General features: G+C 39.9%; 2 protein-coding genes across 4 annotated transcripts in view; both read right to left on the bottom strand.

The window, feature by feature from the left end:
• Positions 1–27,368, bottom strand: part of smyd3 (SET and MYND domain containing 3) — a 490,738-nt gene that overhangs the window by 9,755 nt on the left and 453,615 nt on the right. For all 3 annotated transcript variants that reach the window (XM_062968961.1, XM_062968962.1, XM_062968963.1), the window contains one exon: positions 609–717. In XM_062968961.1, coding sequence (XP_062825031.1) covers positions 609–717 — 109 coding nt within the window. The remainder of the gene's footprint in view (positions 1–608; positions 718–27,368) is intronic.
• LOC134295681 (uncharacterized) overlaps positions 1–27,368 on the bottom strand; it is a 183,758-nt gene that overhangs the window by 105,835 nt on the left and 50,555 nt on the right. The window lies entirely within an intron of this gene.

Here is a 27,368-nt window from a genome sequence, read left to right as displayed (position 1 = left end):
ACCAAAAATCAAAAGTATGATGTTTTTTTCTCATTAACATAGATTTATTTATTTTTTCATTTTCATATCCAAATCCCAATTTAAATATTCCAGATGGGTTTTTTTTGCACCATAACCAAAAGAATGTGTCCTACTAATGATGGCCACAAACATGCAGACAGATTTTAACCTGATCTTATTCCACTTTCTCCAATCAGCTAGATGCAGAACATGATGAACATTTTAAACAGGATGAAGAGAAAGAGACGAAGGCCCTGAAATATTTCTTCCTTCCTGCAACTTAATAGCTATTTGCCATTCAAGGTTAGGGGTGATTAATGATACCCCCCTCCAGCTACTGAACAGTAATTACCAACCACTGATATTAAAGGAAGTCACCCCTGGAAACTGTGTAAGCAGCAATGAACCATCACCTTACTTTGCTGCTATTGCCTAAGGAGCTGGTGTAGATAAAGATGTGGGAGGTGGGACTGGTGGATGGTGCTGAAAAAGTGAGGGTTTGTTGCTCAGAGGGTGAAAAATATGTGGGAAGATGCAGGCGTTAGGGAGACTGGATTAGGAATAAGGAAAGGAGAAAGGGCAGAAGAACCGTATTAGGCAAAACTGACCTCTTTCAAGGTTTCCAAGGCCTGGGAAAACATGTCTTGGTTGTACTGCAACTTTGCCACTCTCATCATCTGGATTGCTCTCAAAGGATGGGCACCAGAATAATAAAACCTAGAAGAAGGGAGAGGAGAAAAATCACACCTTCGTCAGCTCTCTCACCTTCACAGTCCCTGCCTCATTGGCAAGCTATTAGGGTGGGCCTGCAAAGCCATTGTGAATTTTAATCAAGTATTCAGAGGAAAATGAGCCACACCATGGGGGAGTGCGAAATACTGAGGAGAATTAACACATGATTATTTCCCCGTCTCCATAGACTGGCTTTTACAGTTATCCTGTTAGAAAGTGACAGGGGTGGGATTAATTCACACACCTCCTTTAGACAGGACAATAGCTCTGACTACACTTAGTGTTAAACAAAGAGGTTTTCTGTCACTGTATCACTTGGACAAATTCATTTGCATAGAAGAGATTTCAGAAGGAGTCAGAATGTCTGCTCTTTAATGAATATTGGCACTGGAGTTGAGGAATGTATAATGAAACAGAGAACTTTTGCTTGTTGGCCCATTATACTTTCCTGGTCATGTTTAAAAACTCACAAAATCACTGATGAAAATTGTATATTTTCAATATCTAAACCAGGGTGAGAAACACAACATTTCCAGATGTTGTTGGATTAGAACTCCAGGATTCCTCCCCATTCACTATGTTAGCTAGGATTGCAGGGATCAGTTTATAACATCTGAAGGAATGTGTAAGTCCCACTCCCTGGTCAAACTGAAAGAGCCAAGCAAGCTGACCCCCAAAAAGTTGATGCAGCAGCATGACTTATGAAAAATCCAGTTTCTCAGCCATGAATACTACAACTACTTTTGCGCATGCCTCCAGTTTACAATATGTGGACAACCAAACACAGAAGGATGCTGTTATAAGATAATAGATACTGCCAAGATATTAGATAAATTGTTATAGAGAACCCAATGCTAACAGCAGTAATAACTATAATAATACCAACCTTACAGCTTCTACTATACTTATTTATTGATTTACTGATATCTTGCTGCTCAAGATAAATTTTACAAACACGAACAGAAAAGTTTCATTCAAAAACAGCCCTGTGTGTCAGCTACTGTCTCTAGTACACCGCTAACACCTGTTCCTTCACTATTCTTGCCCATTCTTCAGGTTTCAGCTCCATCTCCCAGTTTGCTTGAATTGGAGATGCATGTATGTACCAGGGACAGGAAAAAGGAAACGGGTTGTCCTTAATAAGGCAGCAGGGGAAGAATCAGGCCTACCAACTTTTTTCTTATGGAGATAATCAGACTCTCTGTATATAAACATTGCTGCTATCAAAACCAAAGGTAGAAATTCAGTTCCTATCTGTGAAACCATCTTTTGCAGGGGGGAAAAGATCCTAATTCTCTTTGTTTAGATCAGTGGTTCTGAACCTGTGATTCCACAGGTGTTTTGGCCTACAACTCCCAGAAATCCTGGCCAGTTTACCAGCTGTTGGGATTTCTGGGAGTTGAATGTCAAAACATCTGGAAACCCACAGGTTGAGAACTACTGGTTTACATCTCTTATGATACTTCCATTTAAAGTGCCTCCAAATTTGGTGCTTCTCCAAGCCCCTGTTTGGGGTTTCCTTCACCTTTGCTGAAAGAGGTCTGAGCAAGAAATCATAAAAGGAGCTGTCACAACTGAAGTTGGGAAGAAGAGGAAGAGGAGCAAAGCATGGCACGCAGATTTCTTTCACTAGCACTGGGGATTGGACCTTTGTCCAGTTTGCCTTGCTTCTAGCACCAGTGGCTTCTCACCACTGAAGCAGTAGATTCCTCTTGCTGACCCTTCTTCTACTCCCACCCCAGTTCTACTGAGACTTGTTTAATAATTGCATCCAATTCCTGAGGTAATCAGAGTCTGTGAAGATTTAGGATTATGGCACATGATACCAGAGGAAGCAGTGAGTAATTAAGCAATGTCAGGCAGGCAACCAAAACCCCTCACAGCCGTAAACCAAAGCGAGGGGAAATTTAAGAGGTGAAGGTAAAGGAAACAAGCGTGAAACTGAGAGCACAGAGTACATAAATATTTACAAAGCTGTTTTATAGGGCTGATTTATGTACTGGCCTTATGCATGTGTTTAGTTGCTTTTCACAAGCTTTAAGGCTGACATGTTTAAAAAACCCAATAGCTCTTTAGTATTATTTTCTGCAATAAATCTGCAAAATTATTGGAACATCTTTTATGCAAGCAAGTGTACTGGACATGCTTCTTGGGACAATTTATACAACATGCACTTTTTTAGGAGGAGGTAAATGGGGAGCTAGAGACTGGCATTCAATTTCTTCTGTTACTCTGATATCAAAATCCAGACACAAAGATAAGATCTCAATTTAGATTCACAACATACTAAATGACTAGTCCAGAGAACCAGGCAACACTGGAGGATCTGCGGGTCAATTTCCAGTCATTGGGAACCTCCAGGGAAATAACAATGGCTTGTTTTGAAATTTCTGAAGAATTTAAAAAATATATAATGATACAGTGTGTCCTTATCAATGGTCCTTCCTGCCCAATGTGATCCCTGGACATGCAGGGATGGAATCTCATTGAGAAAGGTATGAAATAATGGATGACACCCAAGGCTCAGGACATTAAACTGTTGTATGAATCTTGACCTAGTAAAAGTTACCAGACAGAGAGCTCCCATGTTGGCTATCACTTTGCACAGAGAGAAAGTTGTGTCTCCAACTTGAAAGGCGTTTACACCAAGGGCGAACCTATACCCATCCTAGGAGACTGGATTTCAGTCTCAGTCCAGGTTTGTCCCAGTCAGATCAGAAGCAGTCTTGAACTCTGAACAAATGTGCCTGATAACCCAGACTCCCTTGCATTGTTGCAATTATTTCTGAATAGCAGCAGACTCTTATATTCTCTTATATCCATACAAAAGATGGATGTTTAAGGATACACATTCAGGAGCACTTTCTTTAACAATGTCAGAGATGCTAACAGGACCATATCCATCCTGTACATGATAAAACTCATTCTAAAATCAGAAACCAGGAAAGCCAAGAAGCCAGTTTCTTATCTTGTCACTCTGTATATTCTAGGGATCTTAAATAAACATTTGAACTGCCAATCCTCCTAGGAACTCAAAGTGGCTAATATCACAAATCATAGATGGTGTCATCAGTACACAGATGATGTCCAACTCTGTCACTCCTTCCCACCTGTCACTGAGGGGGCTGTTCAGATCCTGAACCAGTGCTTAGCAGCTGTGTCGGACTGGATGAGGGTGAAAAAATTGAAGTACAGGCTTTAGCCTATAAAACCCTAAACGGTTCTGGCCTAGCTTACCTGTCTGAACATATCTTCCCTTATGAACAACCTCAAAGATTAAGATCATCTAGGGGGACCCTGCTCTAGGTCCTGCCTGCTTCGCAAACGCGGCTGGTGGGGAAGAGAGACAGGGCCTTCTCGGTGGTGGCCCCTCCGCTGTGGAACTTCCTCCCTAGTGATATAAGATCAGCCCCCTCCCTCCTAGCCTTCAAAAGGAAAGTAAAAACCTGGCTCTGGGATCAAGCTTTCGGATAATAGGGCAGTGCAATAATAGATGTGTAATATGTGCAATGACCATGGATCAGCTCTAGAATACGATATTTGGATGGCATGATTTCAATTGAATGTATGTTTTTAATGGTCAATCTGTATTAATTTTTAATTTTCAAATGTTTTAAGCTTATGTTTTATATGTGTTTTTAGGGCATTGAATAATTGCCATATGTAAGCCGTCTTGAACCCCCTTCGGTAGAGAAAGGTGGGGTATAAATAGGGTAAATAAATCTGTTAGGGGTACTTTAAGTGTGCTTTTCCAGCATGGCAGGGGATTGGACAGGATGGCCCATGTGGTCTCTTCTAACTATTCTATGATTCTATGAAATAATGCAATATTATTACAATTTAAAGCAAATGGGTCAACATTTAAATATAATGTCCTATTCCATGTACTATAAAGCAATGTCTGAAATCCGGGGTGTTATATAAACCAGAAAAACACATCTTTGGCCCTTAAATAAATATACGTTTCATGTTTTATGTACATGCCATGACTTCTGACATTATCACTTCTTTTCAAAACAAGACATTAGATCCCGTATTTGGCTTGATAATCTCCAGTGGAAATAAATACTACTAGCTGTTTTTTCCTTTAGAAAGAAGTTGTTCATTTACCTTTTTTGAAATGTCATCCATTTATTTGAGCATCCCATTTTTTATGTTATAGCGAATATGAAAAAGGAGAGGATACTTTCTAGATATGTAATAAAGGGTTTTAAGCCTCACATTTCAGAGAACTCCTCTTAGAAACTTCCTTCTTTTTTTCATTTTCCAGGCTAGGTAATTAGAGCCTTTTCATCCTCTCATGAGTTTAGATTAAAAAGCTTAGTACAGGGTAAAGAAAATGGTGAACGTTTCTAATCCTTGAAATTTAAAATAGGTTAATTGATGTTCCTTATTCTTTGTAATTCCATTTGCAAAGCAACATTTCTACCGCTACTACCTTCAGCCTGATGGAATTTCAAACACACATGAATTATAAGCCTTGAAATGACTGTCTATACAAGAGGAAAATGCTTGTTACATTATTATTGAGTCACAAAGACTGGAAAATTTTAATACATGAAGCTCTAAAAAATTTGGGGGGGGGCACAAAAGAAGAATAATATGAACAGGGAATCTTCCACATTAATAGCCTGGGATTGGATTGCAGGAAAAATATTGGGTTGGTACAAATTGATGATAAAATTGCCAGGAGATTAGTCAGAAAGAGGGGGATACTTCCTTGATGAGATTATTCTTTAGAAATGATGGTGCAATCTGGTTCCTGTTGTTCCTTCACATCTAACCCTACATTGTCATTCTTTCTGAGCCTAGAGAGTTCCCAAAGAAGAGTAGAAGGATAGTCCTCCAACACAGAAATAACTCTTGACTCTAGCCAAGGTGGTCCAACGGTGAGGCCAAGTAGTCTGCCGCCACTGGCGCACACCAAGGGGGGGGGGGGGCGCACTCGAGGCGCCCACATTAAAACTTGGTGCTGCCGTGGCCCCGCTGTCGCCCACCGCCACCTCTATTAAATTTTTCTGCGGCAGAACCCTCTGTGCATGCGCGGACGAGTCCCATCGCCCGAAATGGCCGATGGGACACTTCCGCGCATGCGCAGAGGTTCGCTCACAGCGTGCCTTATGTCACCGAGCGAGCGAACCTCTTCGCATGCGCGGAAGGGTCCCATCGTCTATTTTGGGCGATGGGACCCTTTCGCACATGCGCAGCGGGTCTCTCGCTCGCACGGCACGGGTAAGGCACCCAAGCCGCCCGTCCGTGCGAACGATAGAAGCTCTGCGCACAGGAGCCCCATCGGGCTCCTGTGTCATACAGGGCTTCCATTGCTCGGGCAGCTTGGGTGCCTTACCAATGCCGCATGAGCGAGAGACCTGCTGCGCACACACGAGTCCCGTCGGCCAAAATGGCCGATGGGACTCTTCTGGGCATGCACAGGGATTTGCTCACGCAGTGATGTAAGGCACGCTGCGTGCCTTACGTCACCATGCAAGCGAACTCTAGCGCATGCGCAGAGGAGTCCCATCGGCCATTTTGGCCGACGGGACTCGTGCGCATGCACAGAGCTTTGCTCGCCTCAGTTGAGGCCTTCTGTGTTCGGCGGGGTGGGAGCTGATGGTTCCCGCCGCCGCCGCTGCCGCCGGTAAGTGCAGGGCCTTCGGGGGGGGGGGGGGTGCAGCCACTAGCTTTGCCGACACGGCAAAATTTCCTAGGGCCGCTTCTGACTCTAGCCACAACATGGAGGCCTTGAATCTGTCGGGGATGCTTTGAATGAGATTTTCCTGCTTTTTGGCAGGGGGTTGGACTGGATGGCCTACAAGGTCTCTTCCAACTCTGATTTTATGAGTTTAATAAAATGTGAACATATAGAATATACACAGATGTTCAAGATTAACTCTTCTTACATATGGGTGCTTAAGTCTGTAAGATGTGCATCATAGCTACTGTTCTGTAATTACTTCTTCATTCATGCAGTCATTTCCGACTCTTAGTGACCTCATGGACCAGTCCACGCCAGAGCTCCCTGTCGGCTGACGACGCCCCCTGTTCCCTCAAGGTCAAGCCAGTCACTTCAAAGATACCATCCATCCATATCGCCCTTGGTCGGCCTCTCTTCCTTTTTCCTTCCATTTCCTCCCAGCATCGTGATCTTTTCCAAGCTTCCCTGTCTTCTCATGGTGTGGCCAAAATATTTCATCTTTGCCTCTAATATCCTTCCCTCCAGTGAGCAGCCGGGCATTATTTCCTGGAGGATGGACTGGTTGGATCTTCTTGTGGTCCAAGGCACTCTCAGGATTTTCCTCCAGCACCAAAGTTCAAAAGTGTCTATCTTCCTTCGCTCAGCCTTCTTTATGGTCCAGCTCTCGCAACCATAGGTTACTATGGGAAATACCATTGCTTTAACTATGCAGGTCTTCGTTGCCAGTGTGATGTCTCTGCTTTTCGCTATTTTATCGAGGTTGGCCATGGCTCTCCTCCCAAGAAGTAGACGTCTTCTGATTTCCTGGTTGAAGTCTGCATCTGCAGTGATCTTCGCGCCTAGAAATATAAAGTCTGTCACTGCCTCCACGTTTAACTGCAGCCCAGATTTTGCGCTTTCTTCTTTCACCTTGGTGATAAGGCTCCTCAAATCCTCCTCACTTTCAGCCATCAGAGTGGCATCATCTGCATACCTAAGGTTGTTAATGTTTCTTCCAGCAATTTTAACTCCAGCCTTGGATTCGTCAAGCCTCGCACGTCGCATGATGTGTTCTGCATACAAGTTGAATAGGTAGGGTGAAAGTATACAGCCCTGCCATACTCCTTTCCCAATCTTGAACCATCCTGTTGTTCCGTGGCCTGTTCTTACTGTTGCGACTTGGCCTTTATACAGATTTCTCAGGAGACAGACAAGGTGACTTGGCATCCCCATACCACCAAGAACATGCCACAGTTTATTATGATCCACGCAGTCAAAGGCTTTAGAATAGTCAATAAAGCAGAAATAGATGTTTTTCTGAAACTCCCTGCCTCTCTCTATTATCCAGCGGATATTGACAGTTTGGTTTCTCGTGCCTTTTCTGAACCCAGCTTGGACATCTGGCACCTCTCGCTCTATGTATTGCTGGAGTCTGCCTTGCAGGATCTTGAGCATTACCTTGCTGGCATGGGAGATAAGTGCCACTGTACGGAAGTTTGAGCATTCTTTAGCATTTTACCTTTTTTGGTATGGGGATATACATTGATTTTTTTCCAATCTGATGGCCATTCTTGTGTTTTCCATATTTGCTGGCATATGGTATGAATCACCTTGACAACATCATCTTCCAAGATTTTAAACAACTCAGCTGGGATCCCGTCATCTCCTGCTGCCTTGTTATTAGCAATGCTTCTTAAGGCCCATTCAACCTCACTCCTCAGAATGTCTGGTTCTAATTTGCTCACCACACCGTCAAAGCTATCCTCTATATTATTATCCTTCCTATACAGATCTTCTGTATATTCTCGCCACTTTTTCTTGATCTCTTCAGCTTCTGTTAGGTCCTTGCCATCTTTGTTTTTGATCATGCCCATTTTTGCCTGAAATTTACCTCTGATGTTTCTGATTTTCTGGAAGAGGTCTCTTGTCCTTCCTATTCTATTGCCTTCTTCCACTTCAATGCATTGCTTGTTTAAAAATAGTTCCTTGTCTCTTCTGTTTAACCTCAGGAATTGTGCATTCAATTGGGCATATCTCCCCCTATCCCTGTTTCCTTTTGCCTTCCTTCTTTCTTGGGCTACTTCCAGTGTCTCAGCAGACAACCATCTTGCCTTCTTGGTTTTCGTTTTCTTTGGGACGTACTTTGTTGCCGCCTCCTGAACAATGTTGTGAACTTCTGTTCATAGTTCTTCTTCTATTTATCAAGTCTAGTCCCTAAAATCTATTCTTCACCTCCAATGCATATTCACTAGGAATATTTGTGAGGTCATATCTAATTGGTCTGTGTATTTTTCCCATTCTCTTCAGTTTGATTCTAAATTGTGCAATAAGAAGTTCGTGATCTGAACTACATTCAGCTCCCGGTCTTGTTTTCACTGACTGGATGGATGTCCGCCACCTTTGGCTGCAAATGATGTAGTCAATCTGATTTCGGTGTTGACCATCTGGTGAAGTCCATGTGTAAAGCCGTCTTTTAGGTTGTTGGAAGAGAGTGTTTGTTATGCACAGTGAGTTTTCCTGGCAAAATTCTATCAGCCTACAAACCCCAGCACCACGACAAGGTAACGATCCTTTCTGTAATTACAGTGCTGCAAAATTAAATCTGTTATCTCTAGTCTTCTAAACATTCTGAAGGCATGAGATTTCCATATCATCCTGGAAGCAAAAGCAGCACAATTCAGGAACGCAATGCAAAAGGGTATTCCTTGCCTAAGAAAATCCTATGAAAATCTTGTTATTCTCAATTCACAGGTTTAGAAGCAAAAATAACAAACAATAGAGGATCTGTTCCAGGAGAAAAATGACAGAAAAAGTAAGGAAAAGTGGGAAAGTAAAATAATAACGTCCGCCATCACTAATGACAACAAAGATTGTTGTGGCACATTAAAAACAACACATTTATTATAGGATGCACCTTTTTTGAATCATAGGTACAACAGTTTGATTTTGTCACAATAACCTTGGCATTCATTATCTTCTCTGACAGCAAATCAATGGTGGGCTGTTGCTACAGGACAGCCATATCCAGCTCTTGAATGAGTTGTTTTAATTGAAAGAACAGTTAAAAGATCAAAGCGAGAAACAGATAAAGTGAATCTTCTGAGTATGGTCTAAATTTTTGAAAGGTTGGCATTTAGCTTCTTAAATAAGTGATTTTGAGGAATATGAGAGGAAAGCTTGTTGCAGTTTGTGTATGTGTGCAGGCCAGCGAACAGACCAGCGGAAAACTTAATCCAAAAGAAAATTGAGCAACACAAAGTAGATGAATGAAGAACTTAAAAATTTACTTTTGAGTATCAGAGTCCCAAAATATGAATACAGCAACTTTAACATAAACAGTCACAGTCTTCCTGTAGACACTTACACATAGTCCTTTGCATTACTTCATGCATATGCTGTCCATCACAAAAGTGTATCTTCTTTCTTGTCTAGGGAAGGCAACACTTGCAGTTTCAAAATGGGCTGCAAGTCAAGAGCTTCCACTCTGGAGCAAACCTTCAGTATGCCAGTGTTACATACCAAATACTCTGCAATTATACCCTTAGAGAGTGGCCCAGAACTAGTTGGCCTTAGTTAGTTCAATTACACAACCTGAGAATTGTGATTAATCAAGGTAAGTTTTTTTTTCTTTCAACACACACATAGTAGTGATCCTGTAGGGACCTAGCCCATGTACCTTAATAAAGCTGTTGTATAAAAACAGATTGCACAGGAACATTCACCTGACCACAAATTATACTATACCAAACAAAATGTGGATGGAATCAGATGCAAGGTTTCTTGAACTAGAACCAATTCATGTAGCTTCATTTCAAATTAAATTTAATGAAGGCCAAAATGTAATTTTAGAATAAAGGGGTAAGCATTCTTAAAGTACAAATGAGCTATAGAAATGGTTGTGCTCATCTTTAACATCTCTCCTTATACATACTTAACCATTTTAGTCTGGAATTCTTCCTATTTTTGTATCTCAAATAGATATTGGAATTACACTTATAGCTCATTTTCCATGTACAGAACAAATAATTTCCTTTTCAGTAGAACTATTACCTGTTTGATCATGCTGATAACAAGCAATTTATTCATCAATCTCAAGTATCATTAAACTATTCAACAATATTATGAAGTGGCCTGTTATTCTTTTTAGCCTTTCAGATACTATAAGGTTAGCACAGCTTATTTCTCCCCATTGCACAAAAATACAGACACGCCGCCAGTGTTGGATCAAATGATTTAGGTTTAAGGCTCCACAGCCAAAGGTGCCACAAGAGCACACAAACTCATTGCACTTCTGTGGCACATTTGACTGTGGTGTCTTAGACCTCCATGTTTTGATCCAACCCTGATATGGTGGAGTACTAGAGTTTCATCAGGCTGGCTGGCCAACGCATTTTCCTATGGTGACATAGCAGCAGTGAGAAAAAGAAGTAGAAGTAGGGCAAACATTCACAGAAATGAAGAGAAAGAACAAGAAAAGAAAAAAAAACATCAAGATGATAGAAGGAAGCTAAGTAAGGGAAGGGCCAACAAAACTATAGAGCAGGGGTTCTCAAACTGTGCTCTGTGGAGCCCTTGGGGCTCCACGAATGATAGTGAGGGGCTCCACGGCATCATGCTGCTTCCAGGCACCGCCATTGCCTCCTCCTCCTCCGTCTCCTCCTCCTCCTCCTTAGAAATGCAGGGAAATTAAAGTTTGGAGCTGCCGAAACAGCAGCAGTAGTAGTGTTCTCCCGAAGAACAGACTCTTTCTCCCCTGCCTTCCTCACCACCCAGACTCTTTTCCTTGTCACCCTGACCCTTTCTCCCCCTTGTTTCCAAAATCCCATTTCCCTTCCAGCACTCAGGGGATGCTTTGATTGTGCATAGCATAAGGGGATGGCTGGATGGTCCCTGGGGTTGCTCTTGTTGTTGTTGTTGTTGTTATTATTATTCTCATTCTCATTACAAAGGCTGAATGGCTATCTTTTGGGGGTGGTTTGATTGTGCTTTTACAGCATGGCAGAAGGGGGTTGGACTGGATGGCGCCTGGGGTCTTCCTCTGAAATATTGTTGAATTTATGTTGGTTAAAATTGTTCTTCATTTTAAATATTGTATTGCTCTTTCTTGCTTTTATTTTCTTTTTTGCACTACAAACATGATATGTGGTGTGCATAGGAATTCATTCATTTTTTTCAATTAGTTCACACAAACACTCTCCATCCATCTGTCTCTGGCCTGGCTCATCTGTCAAATTTTAAAACGCAATGTGGCCCCCTGTATCCAAAAGTTTGTCCAAGCCTGATATATATGCATAATATACAGTATATAATATAAACATTTATTGGGGCTCCACAATGAACATTTGCTTCAAAAAGGGCTCAGTGTCTAAAAAAGTTTGAGAAACCCTGCTATAGAGGATCAGTCCAGCAAAAGCACTTAACCCGAATGCCCCTTAAAATTTGACAGCAGATCTCAATAAACTCTATGTCTGGCTTCATAAGTGGACAATGTATTGTGTTTTGGAGGCCATTTTCTCATAGTGGTACACGGTATGCTGCTGCCACCATACCATAACAAATTGATTTTGCAATACTGTAAGTCATTTGTTTTGAATCTGTGCTTTCCAGTTTTAGTAGGAGCCTAGGAGATAAAAGCCTTGTGACTTGAAGGTTGGGTTGCTGACCTGAAGGCTGCCAGGTTCGAATCCCACCTGGGGAGAGTGCGGAAGAGGTCCCTCTAACAGCTCCAGCTTCATGCGGGGACATGAGAGAAGCCTCCCACAAGGATGGTAAAACATCAAAACATCTGGGCGTCCCCTGGGCAACATCCTTGCAGACGGCCAATTCTCTCAGTCCAGAAGCAACTCCGGTTGCTCCTGACACGAAAAAAAAAGTTTTAGTTTGGAGATTCACATGATGTTTACTTCACTCTGAAGGATTCCCTAGCAGCTACAAACATTACCAAGAACTTTTCATCCCCTCTGCCCAGATCAGTTTCGTATTTTCTGAAATGAAATTATATGTACCTGTCTTGTGTGTTTCTACATTTTCAGAGCTAGCTAAGTTGATCTCCATCCGTGAACAATGCTATCAATTCCAAAGCAAATATTCAAAAGAGATCAAATAAGGGAAAGAGGAATGTTAACACCAAAGCAAAATTATCCTAACATTTAACTGGTGTAATATTGCTACAGCTCTTTAGCATTTCGACTATAACTCCTGAATAGAAATAGATGAAAATCCATTTCTGGAGTGTTACATGTGACTGGATATGACGCAAGATTTGCAGGGAAGGGAGAGAAATTCAGCACATTTCAGAAAAGACAACATGTAACTCAGAAACATGCAGATACAGCCAAATCAAAAATGGGAAAGAATTGGATCAAAAAAAGTCTTGATTCTCCCAGAGACATTTCTCTCTCTCTAGAGGTGCTGTCTATCTTTTAAATTGCCTGTTGTGCCTCTAAGAAAGACAGGTGTTACAGGAATGTAAATCTCTCTACAAGTAAGGCATGTGCGGAGTGCATACATATCTAAGAAGCAAACTAACAATTGAAAGGGGAAAACACTGCTTTAAAAAGGTATTTTAAACAATGTAAAGGGGAAAAGAGACAAGGATAATACAGAATCCTGGAAAGTACAGGAAAGTATTATCTTCCAAGGGTGTGGAGTGGTTTCAACTCTAGGTTTCAGTGGAAACTTTATAAGAGCTATCCCCAGTGCTGAATCTTACCTCAATAAATTCAGGATCCTTTCACACAGCCATGTAACTCAGATTATCAAGGCAGAAAATCCCTCACTATCCGTTTTGAACTGGGTTATCTGAGTCCACACTGCCATATACTGTATTACAGTTCAAAGCAGATAATGTGGGATTTTATTCAGCTGTGTGGAAGGGGCCTCAGCTCCTTGGATATGCCTTTTAATGTTCAGACTCAAATCTGGAGTGGGTCCACCATTACTCTGTTCCATGCTTGCAATTTGCCAATAGTTTCAAGATGTTTTCTTAACGTGAAGGAATCACTTGTACTTTATTACTTCACAACATAGAGGTTATTGATATGCTTCTGAATAGAGTTGTTTGACAGAACAGAAAGAGGACAGTGGGATTCTCCTTCAGATCTCCTGCTTTGCCTATGCTCATCTATCAATAACAATATGTAATGTGATTTTTGCTCCTGGTTTATAAATGTTATTTCGTAATTGGTTCTATAAAAAAAAATAGGAAAAAGTTTATTAAACTGCAAAAACTTTGTTTTTTGTCTGCACATTGAAAGGTTAAAATGACATATTTTCATTAAGGGAAATTACAAACAAAATGCATAGACTGAAAGAAATAAAAACAAAGTTTCTGGAGTATAACAACTACTTTCAAAGTAGGTACTGCACAATTAAACAGGAAATAACTTTCAAATCAGAAACAGATTTTTTTTCAATTTTTGTTACATGGCATAATATATGGTGAATGGCCTGCTTCTGCCTATCACTATAGAAAGAAAGCTAATTTCCTGCTGCTTTGTGTCACTGAAACTAGGAGGTCACAGCTAAAATCTAAGGAAGCCTATAAATGATAACTTCACTTTAAATATCTCTTGATATGGCATGCTATAAAATATTTTGCCAGGTGTAGTTGCTGGCAGCTTTGATTATATCAAAAATTCATTGCATGCACTATTGGGGCAGGGCGGGAGCCCATTTGCACCTTTCCATTTTGCACAAAATCAAACAAGATTGAAAAATATTAAATTACCTCTCTTCTCCGAATCAAGTCAGAGAACAGCAGCAAGGGAGCAGAGGTTGTCTACACAGACGTTTTGATGTTCTGCCAAGCCAAAGCTATAATATAATTTGCTTGAAAGGAAAAGTCGGGAAAATTGCTTTTTGTCTATTGTTGTGCTGTTTTTGCAATATGCTGTTCTATATTCATTACTTGATATGCTTGCCAGGCTGTACAGCTTGGCTGACTTGTCATTTGTGGGCATCTCTCTGCTCATCCCATTGACTTTGAATGCTTAACACAGAAAAGAAAGTGCTATTACATTTAAATTTGTGAATAAGATGAAAACTGTACATCTTGATTCTTGAATAAGTTAATACTACTTGTAGAATGAGATTTCTTTAGGCACCATCTGATACCTGGTCAGCCAACTGTCTACCTTGCCTCTTTCATTTTATATCTTTCCTACAGTGGAAGCTATAAATACATCAATACAGACTTCTTAAAGGCCAGCAGATTTATTGTAGTCTCAGCTTTTAAGGGCTCATAACTATTTTATCTGGTGAACTAAGTTTAAATTTGATGAAGGAGAATCTTGTCTATAAAAACTCATAAATATAACAATCTTTAAGGCATTTCAGAAATCTTGGTCATTTCTAAAGAGCTTTCCAAACAAAACCAGATATTGTTCCTTGTATTGTAATACAAATATATTAAATGATTAAATTGTTTGACTTTCCTTCCCAGGAGCTTGTAAAATCTGGCCAACTGTCCAAGGGGAAAGCATCAAAATTGTGAAAATTACTTGTAATAGTCCCTGTACAGGTCACACAAAATACAAACTTTGAACAAAAAAGTACAATAAATAAAAATAAGTTATTACAACCACAACTTCATCTTTTTCCGTGAAAAAGTAAGATATGTATTCCATGAGGTGCAGCAACAAGTTTTTCTCTGGGCTCCACAGGAAGGGGGTGAACCCCAATGTCACTATAAGCTCCCAAAAGTACTATTTGCCTCAAACCATGCTGTAGTGAAAAGAAAAACGATCACTGAAATCCAGCATCTAGGATAGTGTGATCCAACTCGCAGCCCACCAATTCATTTTTGTTGGCCCTTGCTCTTCTTACTGGAAAAATATTTTAATTTAACATTTGGAAAAATTGTTTACCCTTCTTACTGCTTTAAGTTTTTAAGAAACCTTTCTTTCTGGAATGTCTCTGGCCCTCATATTCCTCTACTAAGGTTTGATTGGCTCTTGGGTAACCAAAGGTTGGACCACACTGATCTAGGAGATAGCTGGGCTAGTTGAGGGATGTATTTGACTATGACCTCTCTTATGGATTTGTTCCAGTACTAATCTTTTATAGCTAGAATGACTGCAGGAGCCCACTTACTTCTGAGCTCATTTCATTGGTTAATATCATTCAAATATTTTAAAAATAATTTTACATTGTTTTAAATTGATAGTGCTGATATCATTGTACACACTTTGAGATCATTAAAGGACACAATGTTTAAATAAATAAGTAAAAAAAGAAAACAACCAAAGAAGTTTGGTCAGGAAGACCCCAATTCCTGTTGAGGTGAGGAACAGATACTCTAGTGTAGTGGTTCTCAATCTGTGGGTCCCCCGATGTTTTGGCCTTCAACTCCAGGAAATACTAACAGTTAGTAAACTGGCTGGGATTTCTGGGAGTTGTAGGCCAAAACACCTGGGGACCCACAGGTTGAAAACCACTGCTCTAGTGCTATAGTTAGGTCCTTTCTCTATCCTCGGCCGTATAGAAATCCTAGAGCAGTGGTTCTCAACCTATGGGTCCTCAGGTGTTTTGGACTACAATTTCCAGAAATCCCAGCTAGTGTACCAGCTGTTAGGATTTCTGGGAGCTGAAGGCTAAAACATCTGGGGACCCACAGGTTGAGTACCATTATCTTAGAGGATGGTTGATTAGTATTTGATCCCATCCTATCCCATTTTTACTGGCTGAGGCAATGACCCTGCCAATCCTGTTTCCTATGAAACTTTTAGGATTAACAATAAACTTAAACAGGCTTTCAAAGCTACATACAGTACATGTATTGCAGCTCTCTGGACCAGATTTTGATGGTTCCAGAGAGTTGCAAGGTACCCATGACCACTGAGAATGACAATTCATTCCTTCAGCAAAACAACAAAACTGGATTTAGCTCAAATGCTTCCAATGGAAAATTTCAACTTATTTTCAGTGTAAACCAAAAATTAGATATCTACTTGAAATAAGCAATCACTTTGTCATAGGATCAGAATATTAACGTCCAAGTTCACCTTTTCTAATATTTGTATGAGCAATCATTTCCCTTCATTTCTATGAGAATGTACTGTTCTTTTAATCCTGATGAAAAATCCTAATAAAATTTCCATATAGGAAAAACTTATCCCAAAGGGGATCTGTCTGGAACACAACACAACATTCTTCAAAGAAGACTTATTGCTGCCATCATCAGAGTTGAGCACACCAAGAAGCCTTGCTGCAATTGCTGTATGAGTACAGGAAGCTGGAACACTATTTGTGCTTTGTTGGAGCTTTAAAATAAAATAATTAAAAAAAACAGTTTATTAATAGGAATGCTGAAACATGTTGTAAAATACATTGTGGCACACATTTTCAAGGACCACACCTACCCAGCTAAGTGAGTGTGACCCAAAACATTTTCAGTACTAAAATGTATCTCCTTTTTGTGTTTTACTCCAACTCACTAACACGGCTGGAATCAACTGTTCTGAATTGCTTCAACTCGAGAGGCAAGACCTGGCTGTCAGCAGATACACTTAGCTATAGAATTTTACCCTGTACTGTGAAGTCTGAAGCAATCCATATACAAGAGGTGTTTGTTTGCCTTGCACATTTGTAGCTTGCCACCCCCACTGGGAGCTCAACACAGCCTACGCAGGGCCATGTCCTTTAATCCATTCACAGAAACCTTGTGTGTTAAGTTCAGCAGTGACTCTCTGAAGACCACCTAGTAAGTTTCACAGTGAAAGGATGATTTGACATGTGGCTTCCCATCCTGAAACTCTAAACTCTGATCTACTGCATCACACTGAGGCGCTTGTGTTTTGATGTGGTGCACAAAATCTCTCCAATAATCCAAAAGGCAAGGGAACTATATGGACTTTACTTATCAAAGGTTGCAGTCATTTATCATGTGTTATATATTCATATTACTTTTTAAAGAAAAAATATATTTCAACAGGGGTTCTGTGTGTTTTTAGGAAAGACTTTTGAATCCCCTCCTTCCACCCCAAATACTGGAGAAACAACCCAGGAGTGATCTTGGTAATGAGGCGATATAATGGTATCACCAAACAGGTACAGACAATGTTGACAGCAAAGGGGTAGAGCCAAGAAGTTCACTTTCATTTCCAAGGCTTATCAGATGCATAGGAGGGTTGCGGGATACTCTTCTTCCCTGGTCTTAATGTCCCGTAAAGCTTTTTGTATATTAGTGGTGCTTAACAAGGCCAAGTCAGATGGACTTGGTTAGGATTTAATGAGTGCTTCTTCTCATACCTTCAAAAATTGAAGCTTTCAACAAATGCGGTCCTAGTTGAGCCATACTATCTGCAACTCCTATGTTTGTTTTCACCTGTGTGTGCAATCATTGAGGCAGCACCTATACTGTAGAAGTAATGCAGTTTGATAGCACTTTAACTGCCTTGGCTCCATACAATGAAATCCTGGGTGTTGTAATTTAATGCTTTAGAAGAAAAAGCTAAAGACTTTGTAAAACTACAAGTCCAATGATTCCATAGTATTGAGTCATGACAAAATGGTGTTAAACTGCATCCATTCTGCAGTGTAGATACATCCTTAGTTACAGTCAAGATGTGCATAACTGTAAAGCTCATTAAATTTTCCAGATAATTTACTTCTGAAGTATAATAATAATAATAATAACTTTATTTTTATACCCCGCCCCATCTCCCCGAAGGGACTCAGGGCGGCTTACATGGGGCCAGGCCCGATAAAACAAACAAAACAGTAACAAAGCAATAAAACAATTATCCCAGTAAAAAACATCAACATCAATAAAAACAATCATTAAAATCAACAGGCAGGATACAGTGTTAAAAACAGGAGACTAATTCGTAGTACTACTGGGCTATGTAATATTCTTTCATTTTCTTCACAAGATTCACCTTAACAAAGGGAGCCCTTGTACACTAATACAAATATGATGCCATAATTCCGCTTTAACTTCTATAGCAACCAATAAGGAAAGGCTATTTGCAATTCTCAGCCAGACAGTTCCTTTAGTGCCGAAGTTTTAAACCAGGACTTCACAGGGTGTTGCCATGGCTTTTAAAGTGAAATTATAATGCTGAAATTGTGAAGCACGAAAGGGTACAGAAACATAATAAATGCTAACTAAAGTACCTAAATTGAACTGGACTCCTAGGGACTTCAGCCTTATCTGGATGGTTGTAGTTTTATGACATCTGTCCTTCTAATCTCCACAAAACAGATGCTCCTATTATTTATTTATTTCATTTATTTCAAATATTTCTATCCCGCCCTTCTCACCCGGAGGGACTCAGGGCGGCGTACAATTGGCAACAATTCGATGCCGATACATCATTAAAAACAACAACATATAAAAAATACAACCAATTAAATACAGTATAAAATATAAAACATAAAACATGTGTTTAAAATCCGTTCGTCCAATATCCTCCAACTTTATCCATATAACAATCTGGGTCGTCTTTATCATTTATTCATTAAAAGCCTGGGCACAAAGCCATGTTTTAAGGCTTTTCTAAAACTCAAAAGGGTTGGGGCTTGCCGTACATCTCTGGGGAGGGTGTTCCATAGCCGGGGAGCCACCACCGAGAAGGCCCTGTCCCTCGTTCCCACCAGCCACGCCTGTGAGGCAGGCGGGACCGAGAGCAGGGCCTCTCCAGATGACCTCAGGGATCTTCCTGGCTCATAGGAGGAGATACGTTCGGACAAGTAGATTGGGCCAGAACCGTTTAGGGCTTTATAGGTCAAAACCAGCACTTTGAATTGGGCTCGGTAGCATATCGGCAGCCAGTGGAGCTGGCTCAACAAGGGGGTGGTACGCTCCCTGTAAGCCGCCCCAGTTATTAGTCTGGCTACCGCCCGTTGTACTAGTTGGAGCTTCCGGAACGTCTTCAGAGGCAACCCCACGTAGAGAGCGTTGCAGTAGTCCAAACGGGATGTAACCAGAGCATGGACCACCGTGGCCAAGTCAGACCTCCCAAGGAACGGGCGCAGCTGGTGCACAAGTCTTAGTTGTGCGAAGGCTCCCCTGGCCACCGCCGAGACCTGGGGTTCCAGGCTCAGCGATGAGTCCAGGAGAACCCCCAGACTGCGAACCTGCGTCTTCAGGGGGAGTGTGACCCCATCCAGCACAGGCTGTAACCCTATTCCCTGTTCAGCCTTGCGACTGACCAGGAGGACCTCTGTCTTGTCTGGATTAAGTTTCAATTTGTTCGCCCTCATCCAGTCCGATACAGCGGCCAGACACCGGTCCAGGACCTGAACAGCCTCCTTAGTGACAGGTGGAACTGTCATGGCTAATGTGGAATTTGGGCTGGCAGGGGAGCAAACATAGAGTATGAATCCCTCAAAAGTTGGAGTTGGTTGTATTTGAGTGGAAAGAAGGAAGAAGGAAGACACTTTTCAGAAACGGAAAACACTTCTCAGCATCTTGTTGTGTGATGCTAGATTAACCTGAAACTCATTAGCTTTAATCCCTGTTCAAAACAACAAACAAGACACCAAATCTTCATACCAACGCTTGCCATTTAGAGCCTGCTGACATCTGGCAATCTCTCTTCTCCTATCAGGCTGTCTCTGTGGCCTATTATTTCCACTGAATGCACATTTCTCTCCCTATCTCTTATACCTCCTTGACTTCACTTCATAGTCTCCTTTTCCTTCCCTTGCTATTTCTGTTTGCTTCTTGCCTTACTCTGCTGCTCTCAGTTCATCGTTTGCCTCCTTTGCTGCAGCTTCCCTGCTGTTCCGCTCAGCATGTGGAGCTTGCCAATGTGAGGCTGATCAAAAAAATGTTGGTCTCTCACCAGAGATTTTTCACAAATTTAATCTTTTACCTCACACACAGTCAGTGCAGGGAGGCAAAACAGAAATATAGCATGTTGATACCAATTCGCTCAGCCACAAATGTAGGCATGCCTTTAACTAAAATGCCAGGAAAAATTCCCCAAGAGTTAAAAGATTTGAATGAAATGTGCTTCTTGCATAGCACATGATGCATGTCTTAAAAGCTGGAAGGTTGCTGGAAAGGTTCCAGCCATCTGATTGATATCAGGAGTCTAACTGTGATGCTTTGGCTTGCAATCTTCTTTCGAATATAAATAGCCACTCCATACACTGTCTAATAGACAAGATAGTAAGTGCTCCTTAAAGTTTTGTCATATCTGATATATTAATCTAAAAAGATTTCACTGCCTCATCCATAATCAGTTTGAAAGAAGAGTAACAGAGATGGTGCGGTTTATAGATATCCCGATAAGAAAAAGGAATATAGTCATTTGATATAAGATGGTTCATCTGTAACTTTAAGACTTCAAGACATTTCATCAAGTTATCGTATGCAACTCCTGCTTCAGCATTAGTCAGTTTCATGCACCATTCAAGTAGTGTGGTGTGATGAGTAGGCAGCACAGCATATATTTTGCTTTTTTTGCCATGAATCCTTATACATTTTATACATAAAACAGACAAAACAGGAGCTTCTAGGCTGCAATGATCCAAAATGGAATCATAATGATTCATGTAGAAACTAGTAAAATATCTTGTATAGTTTATATATACATACAATTATGTCATAGACTAAATTTACATTAAATAATAATACCAGCAACTCAATTATATGTTTTAAAATGCAGATTAAAAATGATTCATGATATCACCTCTTAGAATTGCTAGATTTAATATTTTGTATAGACAATTGTATGTATGAATTGTATGGATTTGTATGAATTTGTATGTAAATCAGATTCAATGTAAGAACAAACCTACAGAACCTATCTTGTTCATAACTTGGGGACTGCTATATGTAAATCAGAGGAGCCCCCAGTGGTGCAGTGGATTAAATCACTGAGCTGCTGAACTTGCTGACCAAAAGGTTGGCAGTTTGAATCTGGGGAGCAGGGTGAGCTTCTGCTGTTAGCTCCAGCTTCTGCCAACCTAGCAGTTCAAAAACATGCAAATGTGAGTAGATCAATAGGTACTGCTCCAGCAGTCATGCCAGCCACATGACCTTAGAGGCGTCTACGGACAATGCAGGCTCTTTGGCTTAGGAATGGAGATGAGCACCAACCCCCAGACTTGGACATGACTTAATGCCAGAGGAAAACCTTTACCTTTACCTATAGATAATTGAATGAAATAATTGATCAGAGCAGCCAATTTTGCCTGGGTTTGAATACTTTTCTTCAGAAATATCAACCAAACCTTTTTCACCCTAAAGCTCTTGCAAATGTTTTCGCAATGTTTCTTCTGTATTTTCACTTCAAAGTACTCTCTGCCTCAATCCAGTGCCAAAGAAAAACTGCGCTTTTGTGTCCTGATTCTATCACCAATGCTTATATTACCTGAAACCACATGGCAATATGCCCTTGAAAATAAAAGCCTGCACAGCAGGAAAAGGCAAATGAAGAGTTCTTAACCTAAGGTTCTCATCATCCCCTTCTGACCATTTTGCTTCCATAATATATTATGAGAATAGGTTTGAAATCTTTAACTTTCCTATATGAGCCTATGTACGTTTGGACAATGCTTTTCTCAGAATCCATTTTCAAAAATATATTGGCGGCAAATTTAAAATTAAACATGATCAAATCCATTTCCTGGAAACAACAATCATGTGAGCTGCTGACCCTTGCCACTTCCCACCAACCAATACAGGCAGTCCCTGAGTTACAAACATCCTACTTACAAATGATTCGTAGTTAAGAATGGGAGTGAGACAACAGGAAGTGAGAGATCTACCTCTCAGAAGGGAAATTCACTCCTGAAAGGTTTATCATGGGGAAAAGGTGTCTCCACTGAAACTTTATCACCAATCCTTATTTCCACAACTAACCCTATTTTTCAATAACCAATTATCACAGGGACAGAAAGTGAGGTGAAATCTTCTGAACATGGACATAGACAGCAAAAAAAAAAAAAAAAAGCACCACAGAGGTGTTAACCCTTCCCTATGCTATCTGAAGCTAATATACATATTTGGCTGGAGTTACACTTAAAAATATAACTATTCTGATTTCTATACAAATTCATTTTAAGAACAAACCCTACAGAACCTATCTTGTTTGTAACTTGGGGAGTGCCTGTATGACTCCTAAGTCCTCTTGCAGCTTCAATAAGAAGCCAGTTATTGAGGATGGCCACTCAAAAATCTGTGGCCCTCATGTGGATCCTTGGCCAGAATGTGACAATTCTTTCTAAAACAGTATAAAGGCCAAAGAACCAGTTGGGATGTGTTAAAGTTTTTCAGGTATTTTAGATGTTCTAAATTAATGCTCTAAGGTGGGTTATTGTCTATGCATTTTAATTTTTTATGTTGCAGGTTGCTGATGCTATCTTGTTTTAACATTTCAGTATTTAACATTTAGTATTTCAATAATAGGCACTGCCAGTCTGATAATACTCTGATAATATTTGACAAATAACCTCAGTGGCCAGAGGTTATGGATACCTTTAAATTGTGCTTGTTGTAAGTTTTCACTGTTTTACATTATGTGTTAAATTGGGTTTTTATTACGGGATATGACTTTTTAGCTGATTATGTATTGTGTGTGGATGTATTTGTATGACTTTTATATTTTGTACACTGCTTTGGGTGCCACCCACAGAAGAAAAGTGGGATAGAAATGAAATAATAATAATAATAATAATAATAATAATAATAATAATAATAATAATAATAATAATAAGCCACTTTAGGTTTTATATGGGTGAAAAGCAGGATATACATTAAGTAATATATATCTCCATCCATCCATCCCTTTCTTCAGGGATTTCCAAGCTATTACAGGACACCGAGAGATGGTCAAGGCAGCAAACTTTCTCTCTTCACCAGGATTGTCCAATAACATGAAATGCACTAAATTCTGTGAATGCTCATTCCTTGAAAAAAATAACAAAACGGATTGATATTGTATCATGGAAGGAAGTGGGCCATGCTTCATGTTTTCAATAGCTACTAGCACATATCTCCCACCCTGCCTTCTTTTAGCATTACTGTGCTTATTACTCAAGGAAAAGCCTCCCATCTAGTGGCTAAAATTTGTCAAAAATAGTCATCCAAATGACCTGTCCAGTAGCCATTGCTTCCTAAAACCATGATGGAACTTTTCTCAACTTGCAATTGCTTTAGTAGCCCTCGATTCTGGAAAAGATAGAGCACCAGATACATTTCCTCCACCTAACAGCACGATAGTCTTTTTCTTCACTGGATCATATAAAAGGACCAACAACCACACTAGAAATACTGTATGGACATAAATTGTACTGATCTATACAAAGTCATCATGGATATAAGATTCAAAGACATCATTAATCTGTATATTTAATGAATGCTGTGGCAACATCTCCATCTTAGCAACACAACTCTCAGGGAACTGCTGTTTCGAATGTCTTTGAAATCCAGTCATAATCTACACCATGAAAAATTTAATTGCTCTTTAATTACTAGTTAGCTGAATAGCATGAGATATGCATGCCTTCAGTTTTTAATAGCTTCTGCCTTTTCCAGCAAATGGTGGAAAGAAATAATGGATGCCTTGAGTATGCTTTGCCTTCTGCTTGTACTGAAAAATTTAAAAAGAGGAAGAATAGAAAGGAAGGCTAGACAATTCAAATTCTTACAAATTTGTTCCAGTCTAGGAGGGACCTTAGAAATGGCAACTATGACTGCTCAAATTCTGCTGCAGTGCTCATGTTTGATATGTTTTTGAGACATATTTTGGCTCAAGGTTAGTGGCCTTGCTGTTTAACTGATTCAGGCATGCTCTTTTATTTGTTCGTCCAGGATAGAATCACTGTGTGCATTTCATGCTGGCTTCAAGGTTGTTCTCCTCCAGAATGCTAAATGGATAGTAGCACAGAGAAATATTTCCAAATATATAGCTCACTGAAATTACAGTTGCGAACATAGTTCCCACTGAACAGTTTTCTAGACATCCTTAGCTTATACAATGCATATACATATGCACTGTGTTGCTATTAATTATATTAGAGGCTATGTGTAAAGAATTTTTTTAGAACAGCCAGACCAAGCAATCAGGGAACAAAGGTGTTCAAATATGCCTGACAAAAGAGTAACAGGATTCATAATGTCATGATTTGTAGGCAATGCAATTAATTTTCAGGAAGTACATAATTGGCAAACAATAGCCATTGACTACTATTATGGTATTATTTTGTAGGGTGGGGAAGTGTGTGGGTGGGAGAAAGAACAATTCTAAAAAGAACCTAAATGGGGATTTAAAAAATCATAAATCCAATTAAGAAATGCATATATGTGAACAGGTGAAAGGTGAGATACAAACAAAGTGATGGGCAAGGGTTGGATGGATGAATTTGAAGATCAGGTCTTTATTAAGTGAAAATATACATCAGAATGCTTGTATCTGTATGCCTTCAAGGTACAATGCTGACCCTGAGGTGATCCTATCATGGGGTTTTCTTGGTTTGTTCTGATGATGTTTACCATTATTTTCCTCTATGAGAGAGTGTGACTTGCCCATTATCATCCAGTGGGTATCCATGGCCAAAGAGGGATTCAAATCCAAGTTCACCAGAATCTTAGTTCAACCCTCAAACCACTACACCATACTGGGTCTGAATTCTTGATTACTTCAGTCAATTATTAAGGTATGATAATTTATTATTTTTGAAACTGAAAAATTAAGTGGTTTATTTGATTCTTCCTGGTATTGTTGCTGCAAGAACTACTTCTGGTTCAGATAATAAAAAGAAGCGGAGGAGTCACCAGCTTTCACTTAGGGCTGTAGTCATGAGTAACTAAGGCATTATAACTAAGGATTAATTTTAATTGGGTTTTATTGCTTTTACCAACAAAAGCAGGTTCTGTGATGTTTTTAGTGGTACTATATGTCTTAATTGTTGTAAAGTTTTATATTTATATGGGTGATGTTTATGCATTATAATATGTTAATTGAGATTTATTTTTCTTCTATGTATTGTGATATGACTTTATGATTTATTTGTTTGGATTTAACCTTTTTTGGATTGTAAGTGTGACTGATATAATGTATATTGTTTCCTCTTGTTGTAAGCCACCCTGAGTCCCCTTGGGGAGAAGAGTCGGGATATAAATAAACTTTACTATTATTGGTATGAAACAATGGCTATCCTTCTAGACAGGAAAGGGAAAATATTAAAGGTGAAGTACAACAAGAACAGACATAACACACTGAGAAAAAAGCTACATGCAACACTTTAAGATAGGTCTGGCATGGAATAGTGGCTTCGCTAAGCTGCTGTCACTCTACATATAGGAAAGAATTCTTAGGTATTTTCAATGTATTGTGAATATGAAGTATCCGATTTTGTTCCGTGTATGTGTATGTGTCTAAGAAATTATACCCAGGAAAATGGAAAGAAAATCTAAAAGGGAAAGAACCTAATAGCAGGATGAACTCTTGCTATACAATTATGCAACTTCTAATAAGTAATATACATGAACAATTGTTTTCTCTAAAATATTTCTCTGAATCGTTAATGTTGATTGACAATTAGAAATTAATATCATGCATCTCCCTTTTTATTGTAGAGAATTGTTATTGGCTCTGGGCTGTTGTATGTTTTCCGGGCTGTATGGCCATGTTCCAGAAGTATTCTATCCTGATGTTTCACCCACATCTATGGCAGGCACCCTCATAGGTTGTGAGGATGCCTGTCATAGATGTAGGCGAAACGTCAGGAGAGAATCCTTCTGGAACATAGCCATACAACCCGGAAAACATACAACAACCCTGTGATCCCGGCCATGAAAGACTTCGACAACACGTTATTGGCTCTGATGGAATGAGTCTGGTTTACAGTTCATTTATAGATAAACTTTTTGTTTCTTGCATTATTCCCGCGCGTGTGTGTGTGTGTATTAACCTTTTCAGCAGTTGAAAGTTTCAAAAGTGGGATATACAGACACAAGCATTTTCTTGCTTCCCCAAACCACCACTTTCAAACTACACTCAATAGCCTCAAAGTTTTCTTCATGCTAATTGTTTTGGTAAAATCATTCAATCTGTAGCTTTACTGTCTTTTCTGAGGCGTTAGCTCTACCCATAGGGTATTTTCTTGATTTTGATTTGTCACACACATAGTCTAGACCAGGGGTCCCCAAACTAAGGCCCGGGGGCCGGATGCGGCCCTCCAAAGTCATTTATCTGGCCCCCACCCTCAGTTTTGTAATATAATATTTTTATATCAGTTTTAATAATATAATATATTGTATATACATATAATATTGATAATAATCTTATGTTATACAATATAATACTAATAGGAATAAAGTAAAGGTTTCCCCTGATGTTAAGTCCAGTCATGTCTGGGGGTTGGTGCTCATCTCCATTTCTTAGCCAAAGAGCCGGTGTTGTCCGTAGATATCTCCAAGGTCATGTGGCCAGCATGACTGCATGGAGCGCCGTTACCTTCCCGCCGAAGTGGTACCTATTGATCTACTCACTTTGGCGTGTTTTCGAACTGCTAGGTTGGCAGGAGCTGGAGCTAACAGCGGGCGCTCCTGCCGTTCCCAGAGTTTGAACCTGGGACCTTTCAGTCTGCAAGTTCAGCAGCTCAGCGCTTTAACGCACTTCGCCACCTGGGCTCCTTACTAATAGTAATACCATATAATAATATTAATTATATGTTATATATTACATATTATATAATAGTATAATGGTATAGTTCAATATAGTAATATATAATGCTAATATTGTGTTATGCTAATAATATATTGTATGTAAATACAGCTGCTTTGAGTCCCCTTCGGGGTGAGAAGGGTGTTATATAAATGTAGTAAATAAATGCAGCAAATAAATAATTAATTTTAGACTTAGGCTCGGCCAAAGTCTGACATGACTTGAAGGCACACAACAACAACATCAACAATCCTAATTAACTTGACTATCTCATTGGCCAGTAGCAGGCCCACACTTTCCTTTGAAATCCTAATAGGTTTATGTTGGTTAAAATTGTT

Source organism: Anolis carolinensis, chromosome 1 (assembly GCF_035594765.1).
Source record: "Anolis carolinensis isolate JA03-04 chromosome 1, rAnoCar3.1.pri, whole genome shotgun sequence".
Lineage (NCBI taxonomy): Eukaryota > Metazoa > Chordata > Lepidosauria > Squamata > Dactyloidae > Anolis > Anolis carolinensis.
Note: the sequence above shows the minus strand (reverse complement) of the source record. Positions and strands in the feature narration are given on the sequence as shown.